This window comes from Aotus nancymaae, unplaced genomic scaffold, assembly GCF_030222135.1.
Source record: "Aotus nancymaae isolate 86718 unplaced genomic scaffold, 86718_ANA_hifiasm-v0.15.2.pri h1tg000108l, whole genome shotgun sequence".
Lineage (NCBI taxonomy): Eukaryota > Metazoa > Chordata > Mammalia > Primates > Aotidae > Aotus > Aotus nancymaae.
In genome coordinates, this window is record NW_026988523.1 from 36,871,845 (window position 1) to 36,897,969 (window position 26,125).

The window sequence follows — 26,125 nt, forward strand, 5'->3', positions numbered from 1 at the left end:
CAGACTCAGCCTCAGCCTAGTGGCTCCATGTTCCATCAAACATTGTCCAAAGCTGACTTGTGTTGGGGATGCAAAATCTTGGTAGCAGATGTCATAAACTATGAATAGACACGTCCAGAATGCATATTTATTAATTGACAGTAAGAAGTATACTTGTCAACTGGACTGGATATTTCTGTTACCCTGACCAGTGCACCCTCTTTCCACATGTGAAACCAAGACATCCATAAGTTGCTTGGGGAGCTTGGAGTCAGGGCCAGTGAGCAGATGCTGCTAGTGTGGATTCTGCCGGCAATCTGGAGTCTGAGCTTTTCTTGTGCATTGTAGGACTTACTGGATCAGGGCAATAGGCTTACCAGATCAGGGCAAAATAATCTCCAGCTTAACAGAGCACTTCATTTGTTTCTGTCACTTACCTTTCTTTGTGCTTCATTTCTTATTGCCTGTCTTTCTGATTGACATATTGTTTCTTAGGTCACGTGAGGTTAAGTCTTGCCCTGGATGGTGAAACTAGAATTTCTATACCTCTCCTGTGATCTGAGTATACAAAATTACATTTAACTGCTAAAACACAAACAAACAAACAAAACCACCCAAACTTACTTCTCTTACTTCCAAGTTCTTAATAGAGGGAATGGAAGAAGAGGACATCCCTCAATATACTGCATTCTAGGTAGTACCTGCTGAATCGCCAAACTGCATTGGTAAACAGACCCAGTGAGAAAAACTGCAAACTGGTGAATGAGATTCTGTAGCTCTTAAGGTTAGAATCTTCACCAAATTTATCACTTAGCCTTTCAGCAAGCTGCTGTCACACATGAAATAGCAAAACAACAACAAGAAAAAAACTCTAAAAGATGTAATACATAATTAACATCTATTTAATTTAAAATATTCACTAAATGCACAATTTCTAGCAAAACAGAAATTATTTACATTGATTTACATGTGTGTATAACCCTCAAAAAACCAACACAGGAAATGTCGTAAAACATATATTAGTCTTTTCTCTTTCAAGGACTTAAGGATCAAATCCTATTGACAGTGGATTCACTCAAACTAGTAATGAATAGATCATTTTTGTAATAACAAATACAATGTACATCTTGGCAGAAGATAGAAAGTTCTCATTTGTGGTTCAGAAAACTTGACAAAAAAGGAAATAAAGTCTGCTTGGACAGTTCTCACTTCCCTTCTTCTGCTGGAAATTTTTTCCTGGTGAATTCAACTCCCAGCTTTCCAAGGAGCCCGAGGAGCAGCAGGCCTTTTGCAAGCATCGTACACAGTAATGGGAATAAGAGTGAAGTTCCAGTCCCTGTTGGGTTGGACACAGAGCAGGGAGAGAGAGGCCACTGGGTGACTGACTCCTGGGGTGGCTGCGCTTCCTGCAGGGGCTAGCTCAATGCCAGGTACTCTGCTCCACCTGACAGTTTGTGGCTGGGAATAAGCCTATGTGATTTTGTCAAAGAGAGTTACCTAGAATCTAAGAATGTGCCGTTGGAAGGAAACTTACCATAGAGTCCTGCCCCTCCTGCACTTATAATACCCCCACCAAGTGGCTATGGCTGTGCTTACACCCCACCAATGGCTGGGACCTCACTGTTGTCCTAAGGCTTCCATTCCATTTTTGTATCACTCTGACCTTAGAAAGCTCTTCTCTAATATTATGAGTCAAAACTTGCCTTTCTCTAACTTCTTCCTGTTTCCCAGTTGAAATCACTTGCTACAAATATGACTCCTCACACTCAGTGGCTGTTCAAGTAGGATTCAGAGCAGAGCAGAAGTAAATGCCTAGTATAGCTCTTCTTTTCTCTTCCTAAAAATCCCTGATTCCATCCTTTCCCTGGATAGCTTCCTGGAGCATATGCAAATTTTTACTATTGGTTGATCTTCCCAGCTTTCATTTATTGTCAAGAGGCGGCAAAGTTGGCATGGGGTGGTCAGCACAACTCCCCTTCCCCCAATCTCCAGGAAAAGAAGTGTCTTCTGAGCTGAGCATACTCACCTTGCTGGGCACTTTTTTGAGCCCAACATACTTCCCCAAGGTCTTTGGTGGCAGTTTTCTGGTCCACATTGTTGCTGACCACACAGGTGAGGCTGGCATTTCGCTGGCTCGGGGACAGGCTCACAGCCAGAATCCATGGGTTGGGGGCTGGTCCTAGTGTCCCTCTCTGCTCCAGCTCCCTGGGGAGACCCTGGGTCTCCCAGATTACGTTCAGGTCCTCTGTGGTCCCTAGAACCTTACACTTCATGGTGAGGTTGCACCAGCCTGGCGTGATGGATGATGACTCAGTCAGGATCTGTGGGAGGGGCACAGGCTCTGGGAAGGCGGGAACAAAATAACGATAATTATTATTGTGAGGCATATTCTTCATTATCTAATTTAGTTTCAGAGCATCTTGCTGAGCAGGCAAGATATTTCACAGCCAAAGAAACTGAGATTTGAAGAAGTAAAACAGTTTGCCCAAAGTCATATCCTGAGAAAGTGGTAGAGAAGAATCCCAGATTTAGAGAAGGGGTAGCAGCCAGAGTCTCTCAGCTTCCTCCACCACTTGTGTGTCCCCTGCCTGTACTACATGAAGCCAAACCCACATTCATTGCCCTTCACACACCTCATCGGATCTTTACAATCCCCAGAGAACTTGGAGGGTACAATAAAACCTCTTGGGAAAATACCTTTCACCAAAGAATTTGCAAAGCTAGTTCTGAAAACTAGGTTTGAGACTCAAGCTCTCATTTATATTGAAGGCATACAAACTTAGGATCTGGAGATGATGGGAAATTAATTTCTTTATAAAGAGCTATGCTGTGAGTCCCCTCCATACCTCATGCATACCTGCCCTTCACCTCAAGCTTGGTGAGAGGAGCATCAATGAGAACATTCAGAGAGCTTGATGTGTGTTCCCTGCAGCTTGGGGATGCACTAGACAGGTTCCTGACTCACATCTGAGAAACTCAAAGTGGGAGATGTTGCTGAAACAGCCCATGGCCGCAGAGTCAGGACTGCCAGTAGGGAAACTGCAACCCCACTGAGGAGTCAAAGGAAGCTGGTTTTCATCTGCTGGACATGGGACCTTAAAAGAATTTGTCAAGAGGGCCACTTGAAGGAGCAATAGAACCCTAGTAGGGAAAGGCTGTATGGAAATGGACCAGCCAGGAAGCAGGGGCCAAAGAGAGTCATCAGTGGTCACCCTGAGAGTACATTGTGAATGACAAAGTAGGTGACAGATTCCTACTGTCAGATACGAGGCTATCCAGAGAAGCTATGAAAATGCCCCGGGGGAGAAAGAATCAGCCTGGACACTATCAAGCTCAGAGAATCCACTGATGCCCATATAGAACTACTCAGGAAGGCCTTTCCCGTCTTTTCCACCTCCATCCTCTTTACTGCTTCTCCCTGCCTGCCCTCATGGATTTGGGAAAGGAGTTCCATCTTCTGGCTCTTCTGTCACTTTTGCGAGTGTTTGCAGGGAATTTTCTCCTGATCTTTGGGTATCGTTCTCCACATCTGTTGCTGATAGGACTGGTCCTGCTTCTCTGGGGCTGGGGTGGGCAGGTGTAACTGACACCTGTGGTTCCTGCCACAGCCTCCGTAATGAGGTCTACGCACTCTGACCGTCCTTATTTTGACCTCAGGCATATTCTGGCCCATGACCCCTCTCAGTAATTCATTTCCCTATGGAGGCCCATGAGAACTACAGAATCTCCCAGCATCAATGCACAGGATGAGGAGAGCTTGTAGCACTTCTAGATGCCCTTGTTCTGCTGAAACATGCTATGCCCCAATTTCTGCTCAACAGGACTCCCTGGGAGGAGGCCCTGCCCTCCCTTGTTCAAAGGTAAGTGGGACCTAATCCCCCTGCCTTTGTTTTTCCAGTCAACCTGTCTGGAGGTCCTATCACTTGGCCTGCTCTGCCCCCTTCTGCCTCACATCTCCCTCTGTTGAGCCCTAGGAAATGGTGATATCAAGTCCCTTCTAAGTTGTAATCAGAGTTTCAACTTTAGGCATTTCTTCAATGCTTACTTAGTTCCAGACTGTTATATACAGATGGTGGAAAATTACTCACATATCTTACCTGGCATTTTTTTAGTTTGTGACTTGGAAGAACTCTATCCTCTGAATCTACAGTCTTTGATTTGGAACACACGAATCTATTTTTTTCTAGCAATACAATTTGGTTCTTGCCTATTTTGGCAGTCAAGAGGGGAACACTGCGTTCTGCATTCTCAGCAGGGTTCTAACCTCTGCCTGAAATAATAGCTGCCTGCACCCCAAATGTCAGATGTTTGTGGGCAACAAGAATTACAGAAAAGGAATAGATACTTTGGAAACTTCCAGAGAAGAAGGCACTTGAACTGACTCAGCGAGCCTTTCCTAACACTCTGACCACACAATAGTGCTTGATAAAAACATAACAAAAATGTTTTAATTATATAACTTAGGCTCAGAAAAACTCCAGGTACAGAAACAAGAGGTAACTTAATGCTAAGCGGGTGAGTGGGATTTGAAGTTCTGGAGACCCAAGAAGTTATCAGAACCAGAAACCGACCTTCGAGGCCCATGTTGTAATAGCCCTATATAAGGATGAAGTCTAGGCTGTGCTTGTGCTTGTAGTGAGGCTGCACAAAGCCAGATGAGGGGTTGGGGTGGATATAGTCTGTCTTCTCATTTGGGAAATCAGGTTGGGGAATCCCACCTGTCCTGTCTTAAAGATGGGATCTGTGAGGAATTGGAATCCAATCCTGCACAGTGAATTAGTGTGGACATTAACTCTCACTCCATGCTAGAACTTTGAGCTTAGAAACTACCTTAAAAATAGATGAAACCTATAGGACCCCAGCAGAGGAAACAATAAATCCATGAGGAGACTTCCTCAGCTCAGGGCACAGTTTAGACTCTTTTTTTTTTTCTTTTTTTTTTTGAGATGGAGTTTCGCTCTTGTTACCCAGGCTGGAGTGCAATGGCGCGATCTCGACTCACCGCAACCTCCGCCTCCTGGGTTCAGGCAATTCTCCTGCCTCAGCCTCCTGAATAGCTGGGATTACAAGCACGCGCCACTATGCCCAGCTAATTTTTTGTATTTTGAGTAGAGACGGGGTTTCATGATGTTGACCAGGATGGTCTCGATCTCTTGACCTCGTGATCCACCAGCCTCGGCCTCCCAAAGTGCTGGGATTACAGGCTTGAGCCACCGCACCCGGCCTGGACTCTTGTAAAGAACAATTACTGCTGAAAATATGATAACAGTAAAAAAAATTGCCAACATGTTAGGAAATGCACAAGCTTCTGATAGACATTTAGCAAAGGCCACTAACCAGAAGTCACAGTCTGGGAACCACAGTTTACAGAGGAATTTGCAACGGAGCTTCAGAGAACTATGCTTAAACTCTAGAAAGAGCTAAAGGGAGAAGTCAAGCCTGTAATACAAAACAAAACATTTTGAAGAAACAACAGGCAGGAAGAAATGAGAAGGAAAAATCTTAAGCAAAGAAACAGATAAAAGACATCAGCAAATATAAAAAAAGTATTGATAGTATATATATATATATATATATAGCTATATAGTCAGATAATATTTCAAACTTATTACGTAGGAAAGTAAATCCAGGGAGTCATAATCTTGGGTGCCTGTGCCTGTCAGGAGTGGACATCCACTGACTAAGAATATCTCATTAAGGGCCACAGTGGGATCAGGTGCCTTCAGGAACCACTGGGGCAGGAGGTGCTCTGTCCCCAGCTGTGGAAGCAGAAGGCTTGGTTAGCCCCAGACACCTACTGTAGACATGGGCTGCCCACTTTCCCCAAAGGTCTTTAATCATTTCTTATATATGTTGTTTTCTTGGAAGCATTGATTGTATCATAAATATTATATTGTTAATTTTCTGTTTTTTAAATGTATTAATTGGTCTAACTCAGATCTTCATTTGGCACTGGTGTTGTCTGTGATTGGGTGAGCTATCAACCCAAATAAATGTACTATAAATTTACCACACACTATAGACAAAGATAAAATTTTGCAATAAACAGAGGTAGAAAAGATGGATTAGCTACAAAAGAATGAAAGGAAAATTACAACACAGCAGGATTATTAATTATTAATTAATTAATTAATTATATTAATCTTTGAATTATCTATTCAATGGAACTATTATTCAACAAAGATAAAATAAAGATATTCCCAGGCAAATTAGAACTGAGAATGCACGCCACCATTAGACAAGCACTAAAGAAGTATTTCATGAAGAAGGAAGATGGTCCTGGAAGGAAAGTTTGAAAAGTGATAAGAAATAGTGAGCAGAGAAATTGGCAAATGGAATAAATCTGGACACTAATTTCAATAAAAGACAGTAACTTATAATTGTGGTTGTGGAAATATAGAAAAATAATATTGGATAAGACAAGAAGAAGAAAAGTTTGAAAGTGCTCAAAAGCCCTTTAATTTTTAGGAAGTAGATATAAAGAGATATTTATGTAGGCTTCGTGTTAGATATACATGTAAAAATTTTGAGTCAAATCTCTACGTGAATAGAAATACAGTGTATAAATTCCAAAAAAGTAGAGAAAAAGTAGAAAAAAGATTTAAACTTGATTGAATGAAGGAAAGAAGAAAATAAACACAACAAATAAAGGAAATAATAAGGTCATAGAAATAATTCCATATACATCAGCAGTTACATTACCTTAAATGGGAGAAACCTCACAATTAGACACTAGAAATGAAGAGATTTGAGAGAAAGCTAAATCCAGCTTGTGTTTATAAGAGACAAGACAGGGAGAAAGGAGATTGTCTGAGTCCATTTGGGCTGTAGTAATAAAATACCATAGACTGGGTGCCTTATAAACAACGGAAATTTATTTTTCACAGTTGAAGGCTGGAAAGTCTAAGGTCAATGCACCAGCAGATGCAATGTCTGGTGAGGACTTGCTTTCTGTTTCATAGATGGTACCTTCTCACTACATGCTCGCATGATGAAGAGGGGAACTAGCTCTTTAGAGTCTCTTTTATAAGGGCACTAGCCCCAGATATGAGATCTCTGCATGACCTAATCATCTCCCAAAGACCCTACCTCCTAATACCATCATCTTATGCATTGGGTTTCAATGTGTGAATTTGGGGAGGACACATATATTTACACCATAGCATGGGTCATATAACAATTCTTCATCTACTAGCAATGTGTAACAATACTTTCAATCACATACCCTTATAATATATAACATAAAATTGACAGAATTGTAAGAACAGAAAGAAAAATCTATTTTTATAGTAGGAGACCTTAATAGGAATCTCAGTAATTGAAAAATACAGAAAAAAATATATAAGGAGAAAAATTCTAATTTGATTTAATAAAGAGCAAACCTAACACTCAATAATTAAAAGATGGATTTTATTTTCAGGTACAAATGGAACATTTATAAATGTTGACTATCACCACAAAGAAAATTTCAATGAATATTCAAGAGTACTCTCTTTCTTTTCCACCTATAATGTGAGTTGTTTCCTGCCTCTAGGGATAATGCTTCAAAGATCATCTGTGTCCTCCCCAGCCTCTATAGCACAATTACGGACACCCAATAAATATCTGATTATTTTGCAACATGAAAGGGCAAATTTAGAGAGATTTAGCAAAGATCCAGAAGTCTTGAGACTTTTTGGAGTCTACTGATAATTATTCCACTCCTAATGCACTAGCAGAGAGAAGACCTCAAGATAGCACCAGAATCTAAGATAGACCCCTGCTCACCACTTCAAGGAAAAAAGGAACTAAGTTGTAAGCAATGTCCCTCCTCTACCCTCCTTTTTCTGGCTCCAATGTCCGTTTTTACAAAAACTTACTCTGCACACGAATTTGGGATCTTGGGCTTTCTTTTTTGACGGTGTGAGCCACAGTATCTATCTCGCACCAGAAGGACCCCGAATCTTCACTCCACATGGCAGTAATCTGGAACTTCGAGGAGTTGGTCCAGCCTAATCCCAGGGTCTGGCCATCTCTGAAGAAGCGGAACTGGAGCTGGACATCTGACCTCTCTAGAGAGAGCTGGGTCTCACAGGTCAGGGTCACTAGGCTCCCGTTGATGGGCTGGGAGGAGCTTGCTCTCAACACTGGACGTGAAAACAACTCTAGAGAGAAGAATCACAACAACTGTCCCAGAGCAATGAGGCTGAGATGTGCTCTGGAGAAAAACACACTTCAAGCAGTAGCACATCCAAAAGCAAGCAAAGAAAGGGATGTCATGAACCCCTAGCTTCCTTCAGTCCAAGGCACTGCTGCACCTCCTCTGGTCCTTGCAGGAATGTCCCTGTGATTTAATGGTATTCCAGCCCACCCTTTTCCTCCCGTTCTACCTCTGTGACCCCGGGGAGTCTCCTTTTGACCAACTCACTTTGCAAAATGATGAAGCCTTTACCTTGGACTTGGATTTTGACTATGTTGGAAGAAACAGGGAAATTACTTCTATTAAATCCAGTACAGTGATATGCACCATTGTACTTGAGACTTGCACGAGGAATCTGGAAGTCAGAGCTTTTATTAAGAAATGCTAGGACATTATCATCCTTGTAAATAGTATTCAGTGTTATTTCCGGCTTTGCCCGGCACCTCAGAACCACGGAGTCTCCTTCAAACACAGAAAGCGGAGCTTGCAGGATCAGCGAAGCTGTGGGAAACACAACCGCGGTTACTTGCTTCATCTCATTGCTTCCCCTTTCCATTCATTGTTTTTCCAAGTAGACTGTATTTCAAAGAAATGGATTGGGAGAAAGGATTATTACAATAATTATAATTTCTTTTTTTCTGTTTAAACACATGAGCCTTGAGAAAAGTTCAAAAGCAGAAAGTTGAAAGGTGAAAAGCCAGCCACATTTTGGCACGTTTTTCCCGTTTTCTCTTCCTTCTTCAACTACTTGACAGTCTATGTATTTTTTATGGAATAGAAATTATATTTATAAATTTCATAACTTGCTTTTCAATTAGTATATTACAAACACTTTCTTGTGTTATTAATATCATTCCTGAACCCGATTTTCAGTGGCCACAGAATGTTCCCTTAATGGCAGTAACGTAATTTATTAAATGAGGCTTATATTCTTGACCATCTAGGGTCTGCAATTTTCAGGGATGTATATCTATCATTGTTTCAGTAGGCAAATTCTTAAGAGGGATTGTTAAGTCAGAAAGCATAAGCATTTTATTTGTTTCTTGCTACAAAACTGCTTCTTTTTTCACTAAATTAAAGGACTTTAGGATGCCATCGTTTCAATTTCAAAACAGGTGGCTTTAGGACAAAAAAAGCAATGTCTCTTCCTTCAGCTCTCATTCTCTCTCAAATGCTATATCATCTAACTCTCTTTTTCTTTCTCAAAATAGAAAAGAACATTCCTTCTACTTATTATTCCAGACACATAATATGGCTTAAAACTATAAATAGATTAGAGACTTCTTCAAATAAATTACTCCTCAAATATTCTTTTACCAGAGCAGCTTGAAAAATACAAATTCCTGGGCCCTACTCTTATTTTATTCAGTAAACATAGGGTAGGCCCTGAGTATCTGTATGATTAATAAGCTGCTCAGGATTTGTGGCTCAAATTGAACTTTAAGAACCACAAGTTTAGAGACATTAATCCACTCAACGGAAATTGCAGTGTTTGTATGCTGCATCCGAGTAACCTTTACTTGTTATTTGTGATAAGTATGTCCTCCTAGATGCACTGCTTGAAGTCACTGTCCTTTGGGCTGAATGAGTTTTATGCAGAGAATTTAAATTTTCTTCATTTTAATGTTTAAAATTAAGCAGCTAATCCCATTCCCTGTCTGGTTGTATTCTGAGCTTTTTACTCTCTCCCTGCCTTACCACAGTGTGAAATAAAATTGTCCACTCACGAAGGGTCTGAAGTCATAATAGCTAGAGAGAAACATGGGCTGAATTGATTTCTAAAGTCGGTGCGTCTTTCACTCTCCCTCACCTGGAGAGAAGACCAAGCGCACAGGGCTACTGAGCGAGGAGCCCCGGGCCTGGCATCTGTACTCTCCAGATTCTCCAACCTCGAGGGTATTTGCTGGGGTTTCTCTTGGTATTTCTTTCTCAAGGTACCATTTTGTTTTCTGTGGTGAGTAGAAGTGAAATTCCTTGCAAGTCAGAGTCACTCTCTCTCCTTGGAAGACTGTGGTCCATGGAGGCTGGAGGGAAATAACGGACTTGTGTGTCCTTGCTGAGGAGGAAAGAGAAAAGGAGTCTGAGGTGGAGGCGCCTGCAGGCCCAGCCTCAGGGCCTCCTGCTGCATAGCCCGGCCCTCACCTCACCCAAGGGAGAAATTGCCCAGGAGATGACAGTGAGCAAAATGATTTCAGGAGGGTGACACCGGCAGGATTCACCATCAAACGTCACAGTTAGGTAGCCTTACATGGAAGGGGGTCCCAGAGAAAACCACCACTGCACTGCCATTTCATCATGTTCGTACACTCACAAGAACCTCCAAAGGTGATTTTAAAAATCACAATGTTGCACTTACCCTGAGAGAATAAATCATATTATCTTAAGATTTGTCACTGAGAAAACCTTGGCAGCTCAACTTACTTAACATCTTCATTTTGTAGATGATGATTCAAATGCCCAGAAAAATCCCATCATAGCTAATTGTGGCAGAGCAAGGAAGGGACAAGTCACTCACTGGCATCCAGAGGTGAGCAGGACAAGGTTACAGCTTCGGCCACTGATTCGGACAAGGAGAGGGGTTATAGAGGGTTCTTGCTATTCATAGGTTCTCAGTTATTCACTCTGAGCCAAAGGAATGGCAGTAAGAGCCAGAACTCATTGAATGTGGGATGCCGATGACTTGTCTTCTCCCCTATCTCCCCTTTCTGTGCCTTTTTTTTTTTTAAGGACCGAATTATTGGATTTTCTGTTCCCCACACATTTCCTGGAGGATTTTACTCCAAAGCTGTAGAGAATGCAGCATTCCTGCTGACATCAGCACAGTGGGATGTTTTCAGAGGGATTTTTCTGGCTTGCTGATTGGAGAGGATCCTGTCCTGAGTCCAGCACAATTACCGTGGAGTTGAAGATGTCCTTCCTGGCTAAGTGGGGTCTGTTGGCAATAACAGTAAATGCAGAGCCTAGCAAAGGCCAGGAGCTGCTTGTGCATTCACCACTTCACCCAGGGAGGGTCGGAGGGTGACCAGGGCACTATCCTAGCCCTTGGGCAATGCCAAAAAACCAGGCATCATTTTGAAATCCCTGCTGACCTCAGCAAGAAAACAGGAGATATTAGAGATCTCAGGCAACCGTCACAAATGTTTTCTATTCACTAGGAAGAGACACTCTTATCCAGAGACACTGAAGAGCTAAAGACGGGAGAACTCACCAAGCTGTCCACTGACAGGAGCTGCAAAAAATAAGAGCCAGAGATGAGCACAGAGCCAAGATTATTTTGCTTTAAGAAGATAATCCCCTTTTTTTCCTCATGCATATATTACTTCTCCCATTAAAAATTTCATTTTTAAAAAATCTAATAATTATTCATCAGATGTTCATATATACTAAGGCATGGTGCTTGGACTTTACAAATGGTATCTGCCATCAAGAAGTTGACTAGTGGAAAAACAGAAACACGATGTAAAGTAATATAATTGTAACACAGGCTGTAAGTGCAATAACAAAAATACACATGGGGTATCTTCGGGGCGGAAGGGTCACCTAGTCCAGTGTGTAGGATATATGTGCGTGTGTAGAGTGTAGAGTGGGTGTTTGTGTGTATATGTGTTGAAGAGGGTGGATGGATCCTGGAAGGTATCTGAAGGAGATGATACTTTGGAAAACTGTGAGTGAGAACATAACTGTGAGTGAATCTGCAGGTGGATGTTAGCTTTTGTGTGTGGCTAGAGGTGATGGGGAGGGTAATCGACAGAAAGGGTACAGAGGTGGAGAAAAAAACATAGGTGCTCAGGAGTTGGGAGTGTTGGGGAAAATAAGATCAGAGAGGAATGCAGGGCCCCAGCAAGTGGCTGTAATTTTATTATAAAAGCCATAAGGAGTCATGGAAAGGTTTCAAGGAGGAGGTTGACAAGGTTAGAAGTTGAACTCAATGGAGCAATCTGTCAGTGGACAGACCTCAATGAGACAATACGAAGCAGGGACACTGATTAGAAGGCAGGGAAAGGAAATGGACATGAATTATAAGCCTCCCTTGGGTACCAAACTCCAGGCTACACTCTTTTCATGAAATCATTGGATTCAAGGGCTTGTGGTCATCTTGTTTAAGTTTTAAATAATTAAATTAGTCTCAGATCATTTTGTCCCTCGTCACAGAGACAGAATGTTACAAAGATAGGATAAACCTCATTGTCTCTAAAGTTTAGTACCATGCTCTCTTTATTAAACTATGCTCTCTGTTCGAGAAAGCCTGAGAAAGAGACCCTAACGTTAGATAGGCTAGCAAAAGCCTTATCCCTTGCTCGGGGATGGCCAAGGAACCAGAGAGTACACATGCTGTAGGGTAGTTATGAGACTTTCTTCATACGATTTCTTGTATCAGGGTCTCAAATTGATCAGAACAAATAAGTAAATATTTGGGGACAGAACGTTCCTTACTTACATCAAAACAGCTTCTGACCCTTGTGCAGACTGTCGGCTAGGAATTTGAAACACAGTCAATATCGTCAGTATCAAATACTGACTACTGGGCACTCTGCTAGGTTTGGAGGATAGGCAATGGGTTTTATGAAGCTTGCAGGCCAGTAAGCAGTAGTTACAGGGAGTGTTTGTGTATTCTATAATTCTGCTCTTTTTCCATTTACCCAATAATATTTTCAAGTTTTTCTGGCCAATGAACATGAATTCCTTATATCATATCTCAATTATTTGGCTTTCTTGCTACAAATATCCTAATACAACATTAGGTTCTATTAAAGTTGTGTTATTACTATAATACATAAGTTATTAACTTTTAGATTTAAAATCTCTACTGCTTCAATGTTTAGGAATCCATATTAAAAAACAACCTTAATTTTATTTTCCATTAGTTTTTAATAATTAAAAAATATAATTATAATTATCTAGACTTTATTTTTAAATTTATAGCAGAATTGAAAATATCTATTGTTTTATAATGCCTATTTTTATATATTAGATAACATGTAATTAGATACATTTATGGGTTTCTATTATTTTCCATTGACCTATATTTACATGAAATCTATTTTTTAATGTATAAATTAGATTTCCAACATTTCTGTTTTTTTTTTTTTAGAAAAGAATCTATCCTTTGGCATTCTTACCGATATATATTTTTTTTCTAGGTATATTTTTGAACATTCTAGTGAGTTTCATGGAAAATTCCACAGGTAGTTTGAAATTACACAGCATCTACAATCCACTGGGGGAGAACTGATCTTTTTATAATATCTCTACGTTAGTACTCCTATCCAGACTGATGATATGTCCTTATTCACTGAAGATTCCTTTGTACAATTTTATTTATTTCCTTTTCTAGGTTTAAAAAACCCTATTCCTATGTTTTCACTTTTATTGCTGTTTTAGATGATTTCTTCATTATAATCTCCAAGTGGTAATTCATAATATTCCTGGATTTCATAATTTTGGATACTTATCTTGAATCCTCCCAGTTTATGAATATTCATACATTTCTAACTATACCACATAGATGATATGATCAAGAGCACGGGCTGTATAGCACACAGCAATAATAGCAAACAAGCTGGTGACAGATAAATGCCCTGGGAATGAATAAAGAATAAATAATACTTTTAAAAATCTTGGCTTCCTACATGTATGCTGCTTATTTTTGCAACTAATTTAGTGTGTTGGCCAGGATTTAAAAACAATTGCAAACTATGATGATTGCAGTCATCTTGGTTCTAGTTCCAATTTGAATGGTAATTTTAGTCCTGTTTTTAATGTGTAATATTGCCTGTCATCTAGAACACATATTCTTTATCATGTTAAGTAAGTATTCTTCTGGCTTAAGAATAGTTCTTTTTGGAATGGAAATTGATTTTTAATACTTATGTCAATACTTTTGACACCCGTTGTCATCATATGATTTCTTTTTTTGTTTGTTTGTTTTTATTTTGAGAGACAGAGTCTCAGTCTGTTTCCAGACTGGAGTGCAGTGGCATGATACCAGCTCACTGCAGCCTCAGCCTCCCAGGCTTAGGTGATCCTGCCACCTCAGCTTCCCAAGTAGCTGGGACTACAGGTACACAACACCACACCCAGCCAATTGTTTTTGTAGAGATGGGGTTTCACCATGCTGCCTAGGCTGGTCTCAAACTCTTGGGCTCAAGCGATCTGCCCACTTCAGCCTTCCAAAGTGCTAGGATTACAGGCATGAGCCACTGTGCCCAACCCATATGATTTATTTTATTCAGCATTTTGATGTGTTTTTTTAATATAATAAAAGTGAATTTCCATATAGTCTTCAATTCTGATACAAATCCCATGTGGCAGTATTTAGTGTAAAGATTAAAATGAATTAACACTTGTAAATTACTAGTGAACACTCAATAAATATTAGCATTTCTATTATCACCATTTTTGTTTTGATGTGCTCCTAAATTCTTATTTAAGAGGCCAGGGGCTTATATTCCAAAAACGCTTGCCCCGTCCCTCTAAGCCTAGAGACTGCCTTAGGGCAGAGCACAACAGCAGCTTTTATGAGCATCTGAGATTAATGCTCAGCCCCTGCCCCATCCAGGTTCTAATTCATGATGTCCACTCACCTAGAACCAGCATCAAAGGCCACAGCAACATGGGGACCTGTTCTGGGAAACCCAAAGGAAATTTATCCTGGAGATTGACCACACAATTCAGGTCTGAGGACAGATGCTCTCCACAGTGGCACCCATGAGCATTGCCTAGGAGATTTTGGAGAATTTGAAAAAGGGAAGTCAAGCATACTGTTATTAGCTAACTGGCATTTCCTCTGCTGTGGGTCCTAAGGAAATGAAGTTGCTGTCTTTTTTATAAGTCTTCCTAAATACAGGGTGACGTTATGGTTGAACTAGACAAGAAGCTATCCAGGGACTTTAAGACATGATATCCTATTAGAAAGGCTCAAGTCTCCTTAGCTTCTGTGTCTAGGGGACTTCATTCACTCATTTAACAATTATCTATTGAGTATTCGCTGTGTTTCACTGGTTGCGCAGTATTGAACAGAGGTGACATGATCCTTGTCTTCATGTAATTTCTACTCTAATGATGGTAGAAAGACTTTATAGAGAATAACATGTTCTCTATTTCCTATTAGGATCTAAAAACTTACCTTTCAACAGAGCACTTCTTATCTGCCACTTTCAATATACCATGTGGTTCCTTATAGATTCTATTTTGCCTATACCCTGCAAACACACTCCTATGCTCTAAAGGCTATTGGCTCTCACCTTGAGCAAAAATCTCAACTTCTTCATCACTATTAAATGAGTTAAGAGGTGAAAGCACTTCAAATAGTGCCCAGCATATATAATACATAAATAAATGAAAAATAGTTGTCTATTTGTCTGGAACTTGGCATGCACTAAATTGCTCCAGTCCACTTCCAGAGTACATACTGCCTAGCTCTTTTTCACCCAGTGGGTCCTTAGTGCTCCATAGATTTTACAAGTATCCCAAGTTTTTTCTATGACAGTTCCACAGGTGAGTGTGTGGCCAGTGCTTTGAGTGACAATAATACCATACAAGTGTCCAGGAAGCTTCCTTGGAAAGAAATATCTCTGGGTGGGTTCCCTGCTTTAGCCACCAGTAAAGAATGCAAAATGGTCTTCCCAGTAGTGGATTCTATGGTTGAATGACCCTGGGACTTCCTGCGACACACACAGGTCCTGGAAAGTGTCAGAGAGACGCTAAGGAACACTATCTGTTCAGGAGCAGATGACTACCTCCCTCCTTCACCCAAATCTTCTTCTTTCCTTTCCCCTCATTCTCATTCCAGGTCCATCCACCACTTCTTTTGACTGCTGAATTCAAGACATTTATTCTCTTTTCCAAAGTAGAGATTAGTTGTCTATTAGGGAGGGCTTAGCCCATAGAAGCTCCTAAAGACCTAGTTCTTCTAGAATTAAGGAGGGTTAAGTTCTTCAATCCCAAAGGCCTGTTTATCTTCTTGGAGGTGGAGGTTTCCCCGAACCCTTCTCCATGCCCCTCCCCCCACTACAAGTTCACACAAACATATACAGTCATTATGGAGTGAAGACACTTCCTGTCATATTTTTGTTAAAAAACATACAGCAGTCTAAGGCTTTACTGGAACATATTGCTACATGTAAAATGATTCAATACGTAACAACTGTGCACAGATATAACTGGCTTCTTGAATTTCATATCTACATTATGAAGAGTTATAGATACAATTACCTCTACCTCAGATGTTATTTCTATTCTTTTTTGACTCTGCTGATTGCAGTATATTGTAGTTGGGAGGTGAAGAAGGGAAGTTTTCAGAAATCCGAAAAGGCCTTCTCTATGCGGTCTTGCATAAATTTCAAGTATAGTAGTAATAGTAAACATAATTGTCATCATCGTCACAGCTCATACTTATTAAGCGCTGACTTAATGTCATATGTGGGGCTAAGTAATTCATTTTCTTCTCATGAAACCCCTATAAGTTAGATTATGCTGTTATTCACGTCAGAATGTCTTCAAAATTAAAGCAAATTGTTGCATCTTGCACCTTCTTATTGCTAAAATACCTAGTGGATATCTTTGGAATTTGGATTCAATGTATCATTTAAGTGCATCACTGATACCCATTTGCTGAGGAGCCCATAACACTATCGGTTTTGAGTGAGGCTCAGGGCAAGAGAAAACTTTGCAATAATTCCAGATTGCTTTGAAAGCTGTTTGAGCACTTGAGACTTGTGATGCGCTACATCCAATCAAGCCTGAAATGACTGTAGCAAATATGGATGTTGTATGGTGCTTCTAAGCCAGAAAAGGAAAAGTAAAGCACAGAATTCTAGGATTTTAGAGAAAAGTTATACTCTCTTATGGAGATAAATGTTCTTTAGGAGATAGCATCTAGTTTGCCTAGACCTTACTAAAAACTTAATACTTAACATGGGACATCAAATGACCATGCAATCTGAACTGCTCATCATGAGTGAGGTTTTATCTAGCCACAAGATTGTACACGCACAGCAGCAATCCATCCTTAAAAAGATATATATGTGTATATATAATATGTGTGTGTGTCTGTGTGTGTGTGTGTGTGTGTGTGTGTGTGTGTATGATGTATATATGACTGAGTTTAACCAGACAAAAGTAAGTTCTATGAGCAGGTGGCTTAGACTGCTAAGGCACCAACTTTTACTGCATTCCCTCCTGTCCTGCAGTTCACATCTATAGCTTCATATGGAATTCCTTTTAACTACATAACTGCAGAAGGAAAACCAGGACTTGTTTCACAGATGATTTTGTCTAATATGTTAGCAAAACTCGAAGTGGACTGTTGTATCATTGTAACCGCAATTAGTATTGTTCTTGAAAGAAAGTGATGAAGGAAATTCCTCAAAGGGGGCAGAACTTCAAGCAGTATCAGTAGTAATGGTCATCTACTTGGTCTGGCTTGAAACTAAATTAATCTTGATTGATTCTGCCTTACAGTTGAGCTGAATCAATGGGCTCCCTTCCATGGGCTAGGAAGTCTGGCTTTTAGCTATGGAGATAGAAACAGCCCTGGGAATGCGAGAGAGTTAGCTTTCAGAGCAGAGGTACTCAGAGGACTGAGTCAGAAACAGGCTGAAAGTTCTCTGCTCCAGCAAAAAGGACACGTGGCAGAACACTGACTGCCTTCCCTCTACTGAGGGTGTGATAAACCTTAACTACTAGAGGAGAAATCTCATGCTTTACAAATAAGCAATTAGGTAAGTAAGACAATTTCAGAGAGTGGCAAATTCATTAAAATAAACAAAATAGAAATCAACATATGTGGGCAGATAGTATTTGAGTGATTAGTAAATTTTAGACATAGGTTCAAGCTGTTTACCTGTGTTAACTCATTCAATCCTCACAAAAATCTTTAAAGGTAAATATTGTTCTTGTTTTACAGATGAGGAAGCTGACGCATAGGGAAGTTGAGCACTTTGTCCAAGGACACAGATGGCAAGTAGAGAAGTCTGTCTGATTGCAGGGTCAGGGTAGTCCCAAGGATTCCAACGACCTCCCACTTACTGATTCCAATTTGTTTATGACCTTCCTGCTTAGCATTCTAACAGCTATCCATTTTCCTTTACTATAAATTCCCATTTTTACTTAAGGTTGCATAATTGGTCCATGTTTCCTGCTACCAAAAGGGTCTTATCAGTATTTGTAAATAAAAGAGCAATTTCCACTCTCAGTAGATTTAAACCTGCTTGGAGAGCAAGGCTCTTCTCTTTTCCATATTAGCATTGGAGGTCTTTCTTTCCATCAGGTACTGAGGGACAAAAAGAGATTGTATGAAGAAATATTTGAAGGATCCGGTGAAGCTGAAGCTGAAACTAAATGGCAGTGTTGGATATTGAAAACAGATAATGATCATAATGATATTGCTCTATTCTAGACATGGAACATGGGTTTATCTGTAAAATTCCTTACGTTCATATTTGTTTTCAGGGTCCATCTCAATGGAGTTAAATCAACTACTGCACCCTAAGAAGATTTATAGCACGGACTTCAGTCCACCAGCAACCACTTACAAAATCTGCCCTTCCCTTTGAAGATCTCTTCTCCCTCTCTCACTGGCATTTCTCAGCAGACATGTTTACTTTTTAGGGCAGGACCTGCTCATACAAAATGAAAAGCAGGTGATTGGAGTGGAGATGAATGTAACTATTGCACTTTCTTGGCCTGAGATGATAGAAGACCACACTCTTGCAGCTGTTAGAGAGAAGGGGCTTAGATAGATATTGATGAGTCTCCTGTGCACTGGTCAAAAGCCCAGTCTTGCCTGGAGATCATGAAGAAGGCACAGAAGTCACAGATTATTTTTTCTTCTGCGTGGAGCTGCCAAAAAGGAGAAAGCAGAGATTAGCATAAACCTGCTAATTTTTTAATCTTTTCAGTTTGTAACCTTTGGAGAACTTTCTCAAGAACCCACTAACCACTGCTTCCTCTTTTTGTGACTACTTCCCTCTGTTCTGTTTTGACTCAGCACACTGTATGTAAAGCAGCCCTATCCTAGTGGAAGGGCTGAAGAAACAGTAGCTGCTAAAGAAGAATCACAGTGATTGCCCATTGACAGGAAAGAGGATAAGTTAAGAGTAGTTTGTGTAGATAGGTTCATTCAGCTTCCTTCAATCCAAGGAAGGGAAAGAGAAGAATTTATAATTGTCAGGAAGAGAAGAGTTTGTAGATATAATTTTACCTACGAAAAGCGGAGTAGGCAGAGGAAACTGAGGCATCAAAGGGACGTGTAAGAGGCTCTTACATGGTCAGCATTGTCAGTTACATTCTTTTTTTAAAAAATATAGGTGTGAGCCACTATGCCCAGCCTTTTGTCAGCTATATTTTTGATACTCATGTCTCTTTATTCATCAGCAAGGCACTGCTTTTGTCTTGGATATTAAGAATTTTCTCCTGTAAGTGTGTAGAACAGAAAAAAATTAATACTTTGATCTATATACCACCATATTCACTTTTGCAAAAATGAAGCTGCTCTCTAGACTGAGTGGCCCAAGGGTTATAGTTCTCTTGGACAGTAACCCTTAGTCCATGATTCTGAAATGATCTTTTACTGTTACAATTCCCATTTCTTATTCTTTCTATCCTGGACCTAATTTTAGGAGGTCATGACCATCAAGATACTACACTTTAAAGAACACAATTGGAGAAGTGACTTGTCTTCCACATTACCTGTGATAATTTCTTCTCTTAATCTCAAACTCAGATGAAATCTTGGTTCCATATTTAGAGAAGTTTCAATAAATTAGCACATGTTCATAATCTATTAGATAACCTTGGCATGTTAAAAATACCATAAACAGAAGTAAAAGGCAAAAGACATACCATGGATAGCTACATCAAACATAATCAATAAAGGATTAATATCTTTAGTTCATTTTAAAAAACTCACATAATTTATTAGAAAAAGAGTATCTTCATTTGTTGAAAATGTGAAAAAAATTTACCCTAAATGGACTATTGATTTAAAAAGTACACTCTACCAAACACATAAAATTATATTCTACTTCACTAATAACCACATAAATTAAAATTTAAACAATAAAATATAATTTCTGTTATCATTTTTGCAAAAACAATAAAGAAATTACAGCATCCAGTGTTGGAACTCATAAACTATTTCCTGCTGGTACCATACAATGTAAAAACTTTCTGGATTATGAGATGCCAATTCCTTATACTCCTTTCCTCAATAAAAGTTTATTCTGAGGAAGTCACCAGAGAGAAAAAGATTTTCTCTCAAAATTTTTATGAAGGTAGAAAAACAAAAATATCTAGAAGAATGGTAAATTAGAGTACATATATATAATGCAGTATTACAAAGCTATTATATTCATGTCTTAGAAGAACATTTTTAAAGCATGAAAAGGGTTTGAATATGTAAAATAAACAAGCATTTAATACAATTACAGTCCAAGTACATAAAATGCATATATACACATATGTAGATACGTCCTGAATAATGCACACCTTAGTGACCAATAAATACAAATATGTCCATTTATTACTTAAGCTGGAAATTAACTTCTGGAATAACATTGTAAATTCCCTACAGATAAGCCATCTAGCTGGTAACAATTATATGCCTCATAAAATACAGAAAATGACTACCAGAGAATTCCGAAGAGTAAAGGAGCAGCCAGGGTGTAGTGGGGAGATGAAAGCTGGAGCAGTGACTGGCAGAAGTTTTCCATTTTTATTGTAGATTTGATTTGTGGATTTATTTTTTGTAGAAGAGGAGGCATATTGTAGGTGGGTAAAATTTTGATAGCTCACTGTCTTTCTGGCTAGACAATCTAAAAAGGAAGTCTGATTAATGGCAGTTACTAGAAATGAAGGGAGAAATCTGGAGAGGAGAGAGACAGAGAAGGAAGTCCCTTAATTTTCTATGTGGTTAAATACACAAGTTCAGGCTGACACCTGAGCCAATGTAAGCACAGGACTGTCTCGAAGCAGTACAACAAGGAGTTAATAATTGAATTAAGATTTAAACCACCAACTACAGAAGGAAAGGCGGAGCATACACAACCCCCCAACTGGGCTAAATGCCTGCTAAGACAAAAAATCAAAAACAAAAACAGCATGATGGATGTCACAGAACACAGAATCTGTACAACACAACATTAAATGTCCAAGATAAAATCCAAAAGTACTCAACATACAAAGAAGCAGGAAAATGGATTCAATTTTCTAGAATAAAGATAATCAATAGATGCCAGCTTCAAATTCGTTTGACATTGGAATTGTTTGACGAGATTTTTTTTAGTAGCCACAATAACTATACTCAATGAGATTTAAAAATATATACGTAAAATGAATAAAAAGGCAGGAAATCTCAGCAGAGATAAATAAATAGAGAACCAAATATAAATTTTTGAAATAAGTCTATATTTAAAAAATTTACTGAATGGACTTACAGCAGAATGAATAGGATAAAGGAAAGTATCAATAAAATTAAAACTATATCAATTAAATTATTCATCTAAAATATAGGAAGAAAGTTTGAAAAAAACAGAAACTAGGGACATGTGAGACAATATCAAATATATCAAAAACTATAACATACATATATTTGGAATCCCAGTAGAAAAGAAAAGAAATTGAACATAAAATAATATTTAAAGAAAATGCAGCTGAAATCTCAGATTTGGTGAAAAACGTACATTTACAGGTTTGAGAAGTTCAGTGAATTATACACAGGATAAATTCAAAGAAAACCATGCCAAAAAGATAATCAGACTACTAAATATCAAAGATAAAGATAAAATCTTGATTGTAGACAGAGAAAAATGCTACAGTATTTATAAAACAGTAATTTGGATGACTAGAAACTTCTCTCAGAAACCATAGGCGCAACAAGACGGTGGAACATTTTTAAAGTAAGGGGAAAATTTTTATAGAAAGGGAAAGCAATTATCAAACTTAGTTTTTATATTGAATAAAAATATCCTTCAAAAATGAATGCAAAATTTCTTTAAAAAAATTTAAGCAAAGCAAAATGTAGAGACTAGTTGTCAGAAAATATTGCAAGAGATTCTAAAGAAGTCCCTGTTCAAGACCAGCCTGGCCAACATGGTGTAACCTGTCTCTACTAAAAATAAAAAAATGTTCTGGATGTGGTGGCGTGTGCCTGTAATCCCTGCTACTCAGGAGGCTGAGGCAGGAGAATTGCTTGAACTTGGGAGATGGAGGTTGCTGTGAACCGAGATTGTGCACTTCAGCCTGGGCAACAAGAGTGAAACTCTGTCAAAGAAGAAAGAAGAAAGAAGAAGAAGAAGAAAGGAAGAAGAAGAAGAAGAAGAGGAAGAAGAAGAAGAAGAGGAGGAAGAAGATCTTAGGCTAAAGGGAAATAAAACTAGAAATAATGAGGATTATCAGAAAGAAAAATTAAGAACATTGTAGATGGCAAATATCTGGGGAAAAATTTAAAAGACTGCATTTTTCTGTTAAAATTATCTAAAATATAAGTATTTAATAAATCTCACAATTTTTTGTGGGATTTTTAAAATATACATTGATATAATGCCTATATATCCATCCTATAAATGATTGGACATTTATGGGATATAAATGAAAGGCTAGGACAACCATCTTATAAATGATTGAAGGGGTGGACATATAAATATACCTATTGATTTCAAGATTCTACATTTTCTTTGGAGAGACAGAGTATCAGTTTTAAGTAGGCCATGAAAGGTTAAGAATGTATATTGTAACCTCTAGATCAACCTTTTAAACAATACAAGAATGTATTCTAAAAAGAAAATAGATACATTAAGATGGAATACTAAAAATATTCAAATAATCCAAAAGAGAAAAAGAAAAACAAATGAACAAAAAACAGTGGAGCAAATGGAAAATAAATTTTTTTTAAATTCAACCATATTAATAATTACTTTATTAACAGTATAAGAATTTTAACTGAAGGAAGAGATTATCAAAATAGATTTTAAAAAGCAAGACCAAAGTATATGTTGCTTACAAGAAGCTCACTTGAAAAATAAAGACACAAATAGGTTGAAAGTAAAAAGATGGAAAAAGATATATTATTTAACCAGTAAACATAAGCTAGCTGAAGAGGTTACATTACTATTGAATTAATAATCTTTAAGACAAACAATATTATTAGACATAAATAAGGTATTTTATTACAATGAAAGGGACGATTTCAGGAAGATATTATTAATGTATGTACATTTCTTACTAGGGTCTCAAAATAGATGAAGCAAAAATTTGTGGTATAAAAGGAGAAATAGAATAATTCCACAATCATGGTAAAAAATTTTTAACATTCCTTTCTCAGCCATTGATAAAATGAGATAAAAGCACAAAAAATTTGAACAACACTCTCAACTTTCTTGACTTAATTAATTGATATTTGTAGAATATTCTGAAACTGTAGAATATGCATTATTTTCAAGTGCACATGATATGTCACCAAGACAGACCATATGCCAGGCCATAAAACAAGTGCTGATAAATCTGAAAGGACTGAAATAATATTATGTTCTCCAACCACAAAGTAATTAAATTATGTCAGTACCAATAAGATATTTAGGAAAATCTCAAATACTTGAGAATTAACAACGTATTTTAAAACAACAATGTGTTGAAGAAAAAACGAGTATTAAAAATTATTTGGCACTGAATGAAATTCCAAAAAATGTACAAGTAATCTAGAATAATGCTGGAAGGGAAAATAAAAAAATAAAAATCAGAGGAAAACAAGAAACAAAAATGAGATGGAAGGCCTAAATCTAACCATATCAATGAGGACAGTATTTGTGAGACATAGCTAAATGAGCATGGAGGAAAACTGATAGCTCTTTTTTTTTTTTTTTGAGACAGAGTCTTGCTCTGTTGCCAGGCTGGAGTGCAGTGGCACCATCTTGGCTCACTGCAGCTGGGCCTACAGGCACATGCCACCACGCCCAGTGAATTTTTGTATTTTTAGTAGAGACGGGCTTTCACCATGTTGGCCAGGGTGGTTTTGATCTCTTGACCTTGTGATCCACCCGCCTTGGTCTCCCAAAGTGCTGGGATTACAGGCATGAGCCACCGTGCCTGGCCAACTGATAGCTTTTAATATTTATATGCAGAGGAATGAAACTAGACACCTATCTCTCACCATATACAAAAAAAAAAAAAAAAAATCTCAAAATGATTAAATGATTAAAGACTTAAATGTAAGACCTGAAACTATAAAACTACTGGAAAAAACAAACAAACAAAGGGAAAACACTTCAGGACATTTGTCTAGGCAAAAATTTTGTGAATGAGGCATTAAAAGCATAGGCCACAAAAGCAAAAATAGACAAATGGGATTTCATCAAACTAAAAAGTTTCTGCACAGCAAAGGAAACACTCAACAGAATAAAGAGACAAATTATGAATCTGCCAAATGATTAATATACAGGATATACAAGGAACTCAAACAACTCAATAGCAAAAACCAAATAAACAAAAACAATCTGATTAAAAATGGACAAAATTCTGAATACATATTTCTCAAAAGAAGGCACGCACATGACCAACCAGTACATGAAAAAATTCTCTACATCACTAATTATCAGAGAAATGCAAGCGCAAACCACAATGACATATCACATCACTCCAGTTAGAATAGCTGTAATGAAAAGGACAAAAAATAACAAATGCTGGTAAGGATCCAAATAAAAAGAAACTATTGATGAGAATCTAAATTAGTATAGCCACTATTGAAAAGAGTATGAAGGTTTCTCAAAAAACTACAAATAGGCCAGGCACAGTGGCTCATTCCTGTAATCCCAGCACTTTGGGAGGCCACAGCGGGCAGATCACCAGAGGTCAGGAGTTTGAGACCAGCCTGGACAACATGGTGAAACCCCAGCTCTACTAAAAATACAAAAATTAGCCAGGCGGGGTGGCGGGTGACTGTAATCCCAGCTACTCAAGAGGCTGAGGCTGGAGAATTGCTTGAACCTGGGAGGCTGAGGTTGGAGAGAGCTGAGATCATGGCCACTGCACTACACTCCAGACTGAGTGAAGATAGGGAAACTCTGTTAAAAAAAAAAAAAAAAAAAAAAAAAGCTATTTCTCATCTTGCAAGATGGTGGGTGAAAAAGTTGAGAAGCCGGATACTAAGGAGAAGAAACCCAAAGCCAAGAAGGCTGATGCTTGTGGCAATATCTGAAAAAGGGTAACCTCAAGGCTAAAAAGCCCAAGAAGAGGGAGCCCCACTGCAGCTGCAATCCTGTCTTTGTCAGAGGAATTGGCAGGTATTCCCAATCTGCCATGTATTCCAGAAAGGCCATATACAAGAGGAATTACTCAGCTGCTAAATCCAAGGTTGAAAGGAAAAAGAAGGTTCTTGCAACTGTTACAAAACCAGTTGGTGGTGACAGGAATGGCAGTACCCGGGTGGTTAAACTCCACAAAATGCCTACGTATTATGTTACTGAAGATGTGCCTCGAAAGTTGTTGACCAGAGCAAAAAACCCTTCAGTCAGCATGTGAGAAAACTGGGAGCCAGCATTACCCCTGGGACCATTCTGATCATCCTCACCGGATGCTGGCAAGAGGGTAATTTTCCTGAAGCAGCTGGCTAGTGGCTTGTTACTCGTGACTGGACCTCTGGTCCTCAATTGAGTTCCTCTACAAAGAACACACCAGAAATTTGTCATTGCCACCTCAAATTTTGATACCAAAGTTGATATCAGAGATGTAAAAATCCCAAAACATCTTACTGATGCTTACTTCAAGAAGCAGCAGCCGTGGAAGCCCAAACATCAGGAAGGTGAGATCTTCCACACAGAAAAAGAGAAATATGAGATTACAGAGTAGCACAAGTTTGATCAGAAAGCTGTGGACTCACAAATTTTACCAAAAATCAAACCTCAGCTCCTGGGCTACCTGTGATCTGTGTTTGCCCCGATGAATGGAATTTGTCCTCACAAATTGGTGTCCTAA

The 26,125-nt window shown here is 38.7% G+C and overlaps 1 protein-coding gene and 1 pseudogene across 2 annotated transcripts; one reads left to right on the top strand and one right to left on the bottom strand.

Annotated features, from left to right (window-relative positions):
• Window positions 1–869: 869 nt before the first annotated feature.
• On the bottom strand, window positions 870–14,834 carry LOC105715511 (Fc receptor-like protein 5). 2 transcript variants are annotated; one of them, XR_010340483.1, is made up of 5 exons: window positions 14,743–14,834; window positions 11,367–11,387; window positions 9,969–10,214; window positions 7,839–8,659; window positions 870–2,320 (listed from the first exon to the last, which is right to left on the bottom strand). XR_010340483.1 is itself a non-coding variant. In XM_064370873.1 (4 exons), exons 1-4 carry the CDS (start codon window positions 14,771–14,773, stop codon window positions 8,310–8,312), a joined length of 648 nt encoding a protein of 215 aa, XP_064226943.1. In that variant the 5' UTR covers window positions 14,774–14,834; the 3' UTR covers window positions 6,653–8,309. The 2 variants fall into 2 exon arrangements, 1 of the variants encoding a protein (XP_064226943.1); XM_064370873.1 differs by lacking the exon at window positions 870–2,320 and having other exon boundaries at window positions 6,653–8,659.
• A 10,400-nt stretch (window positions 14,835–25,234) lies between these two features.
• Window positions 25,235–26,125, top strand: LOC105715510 (large ribosomal subunit protein eL6-like; annotated as a pseudogene).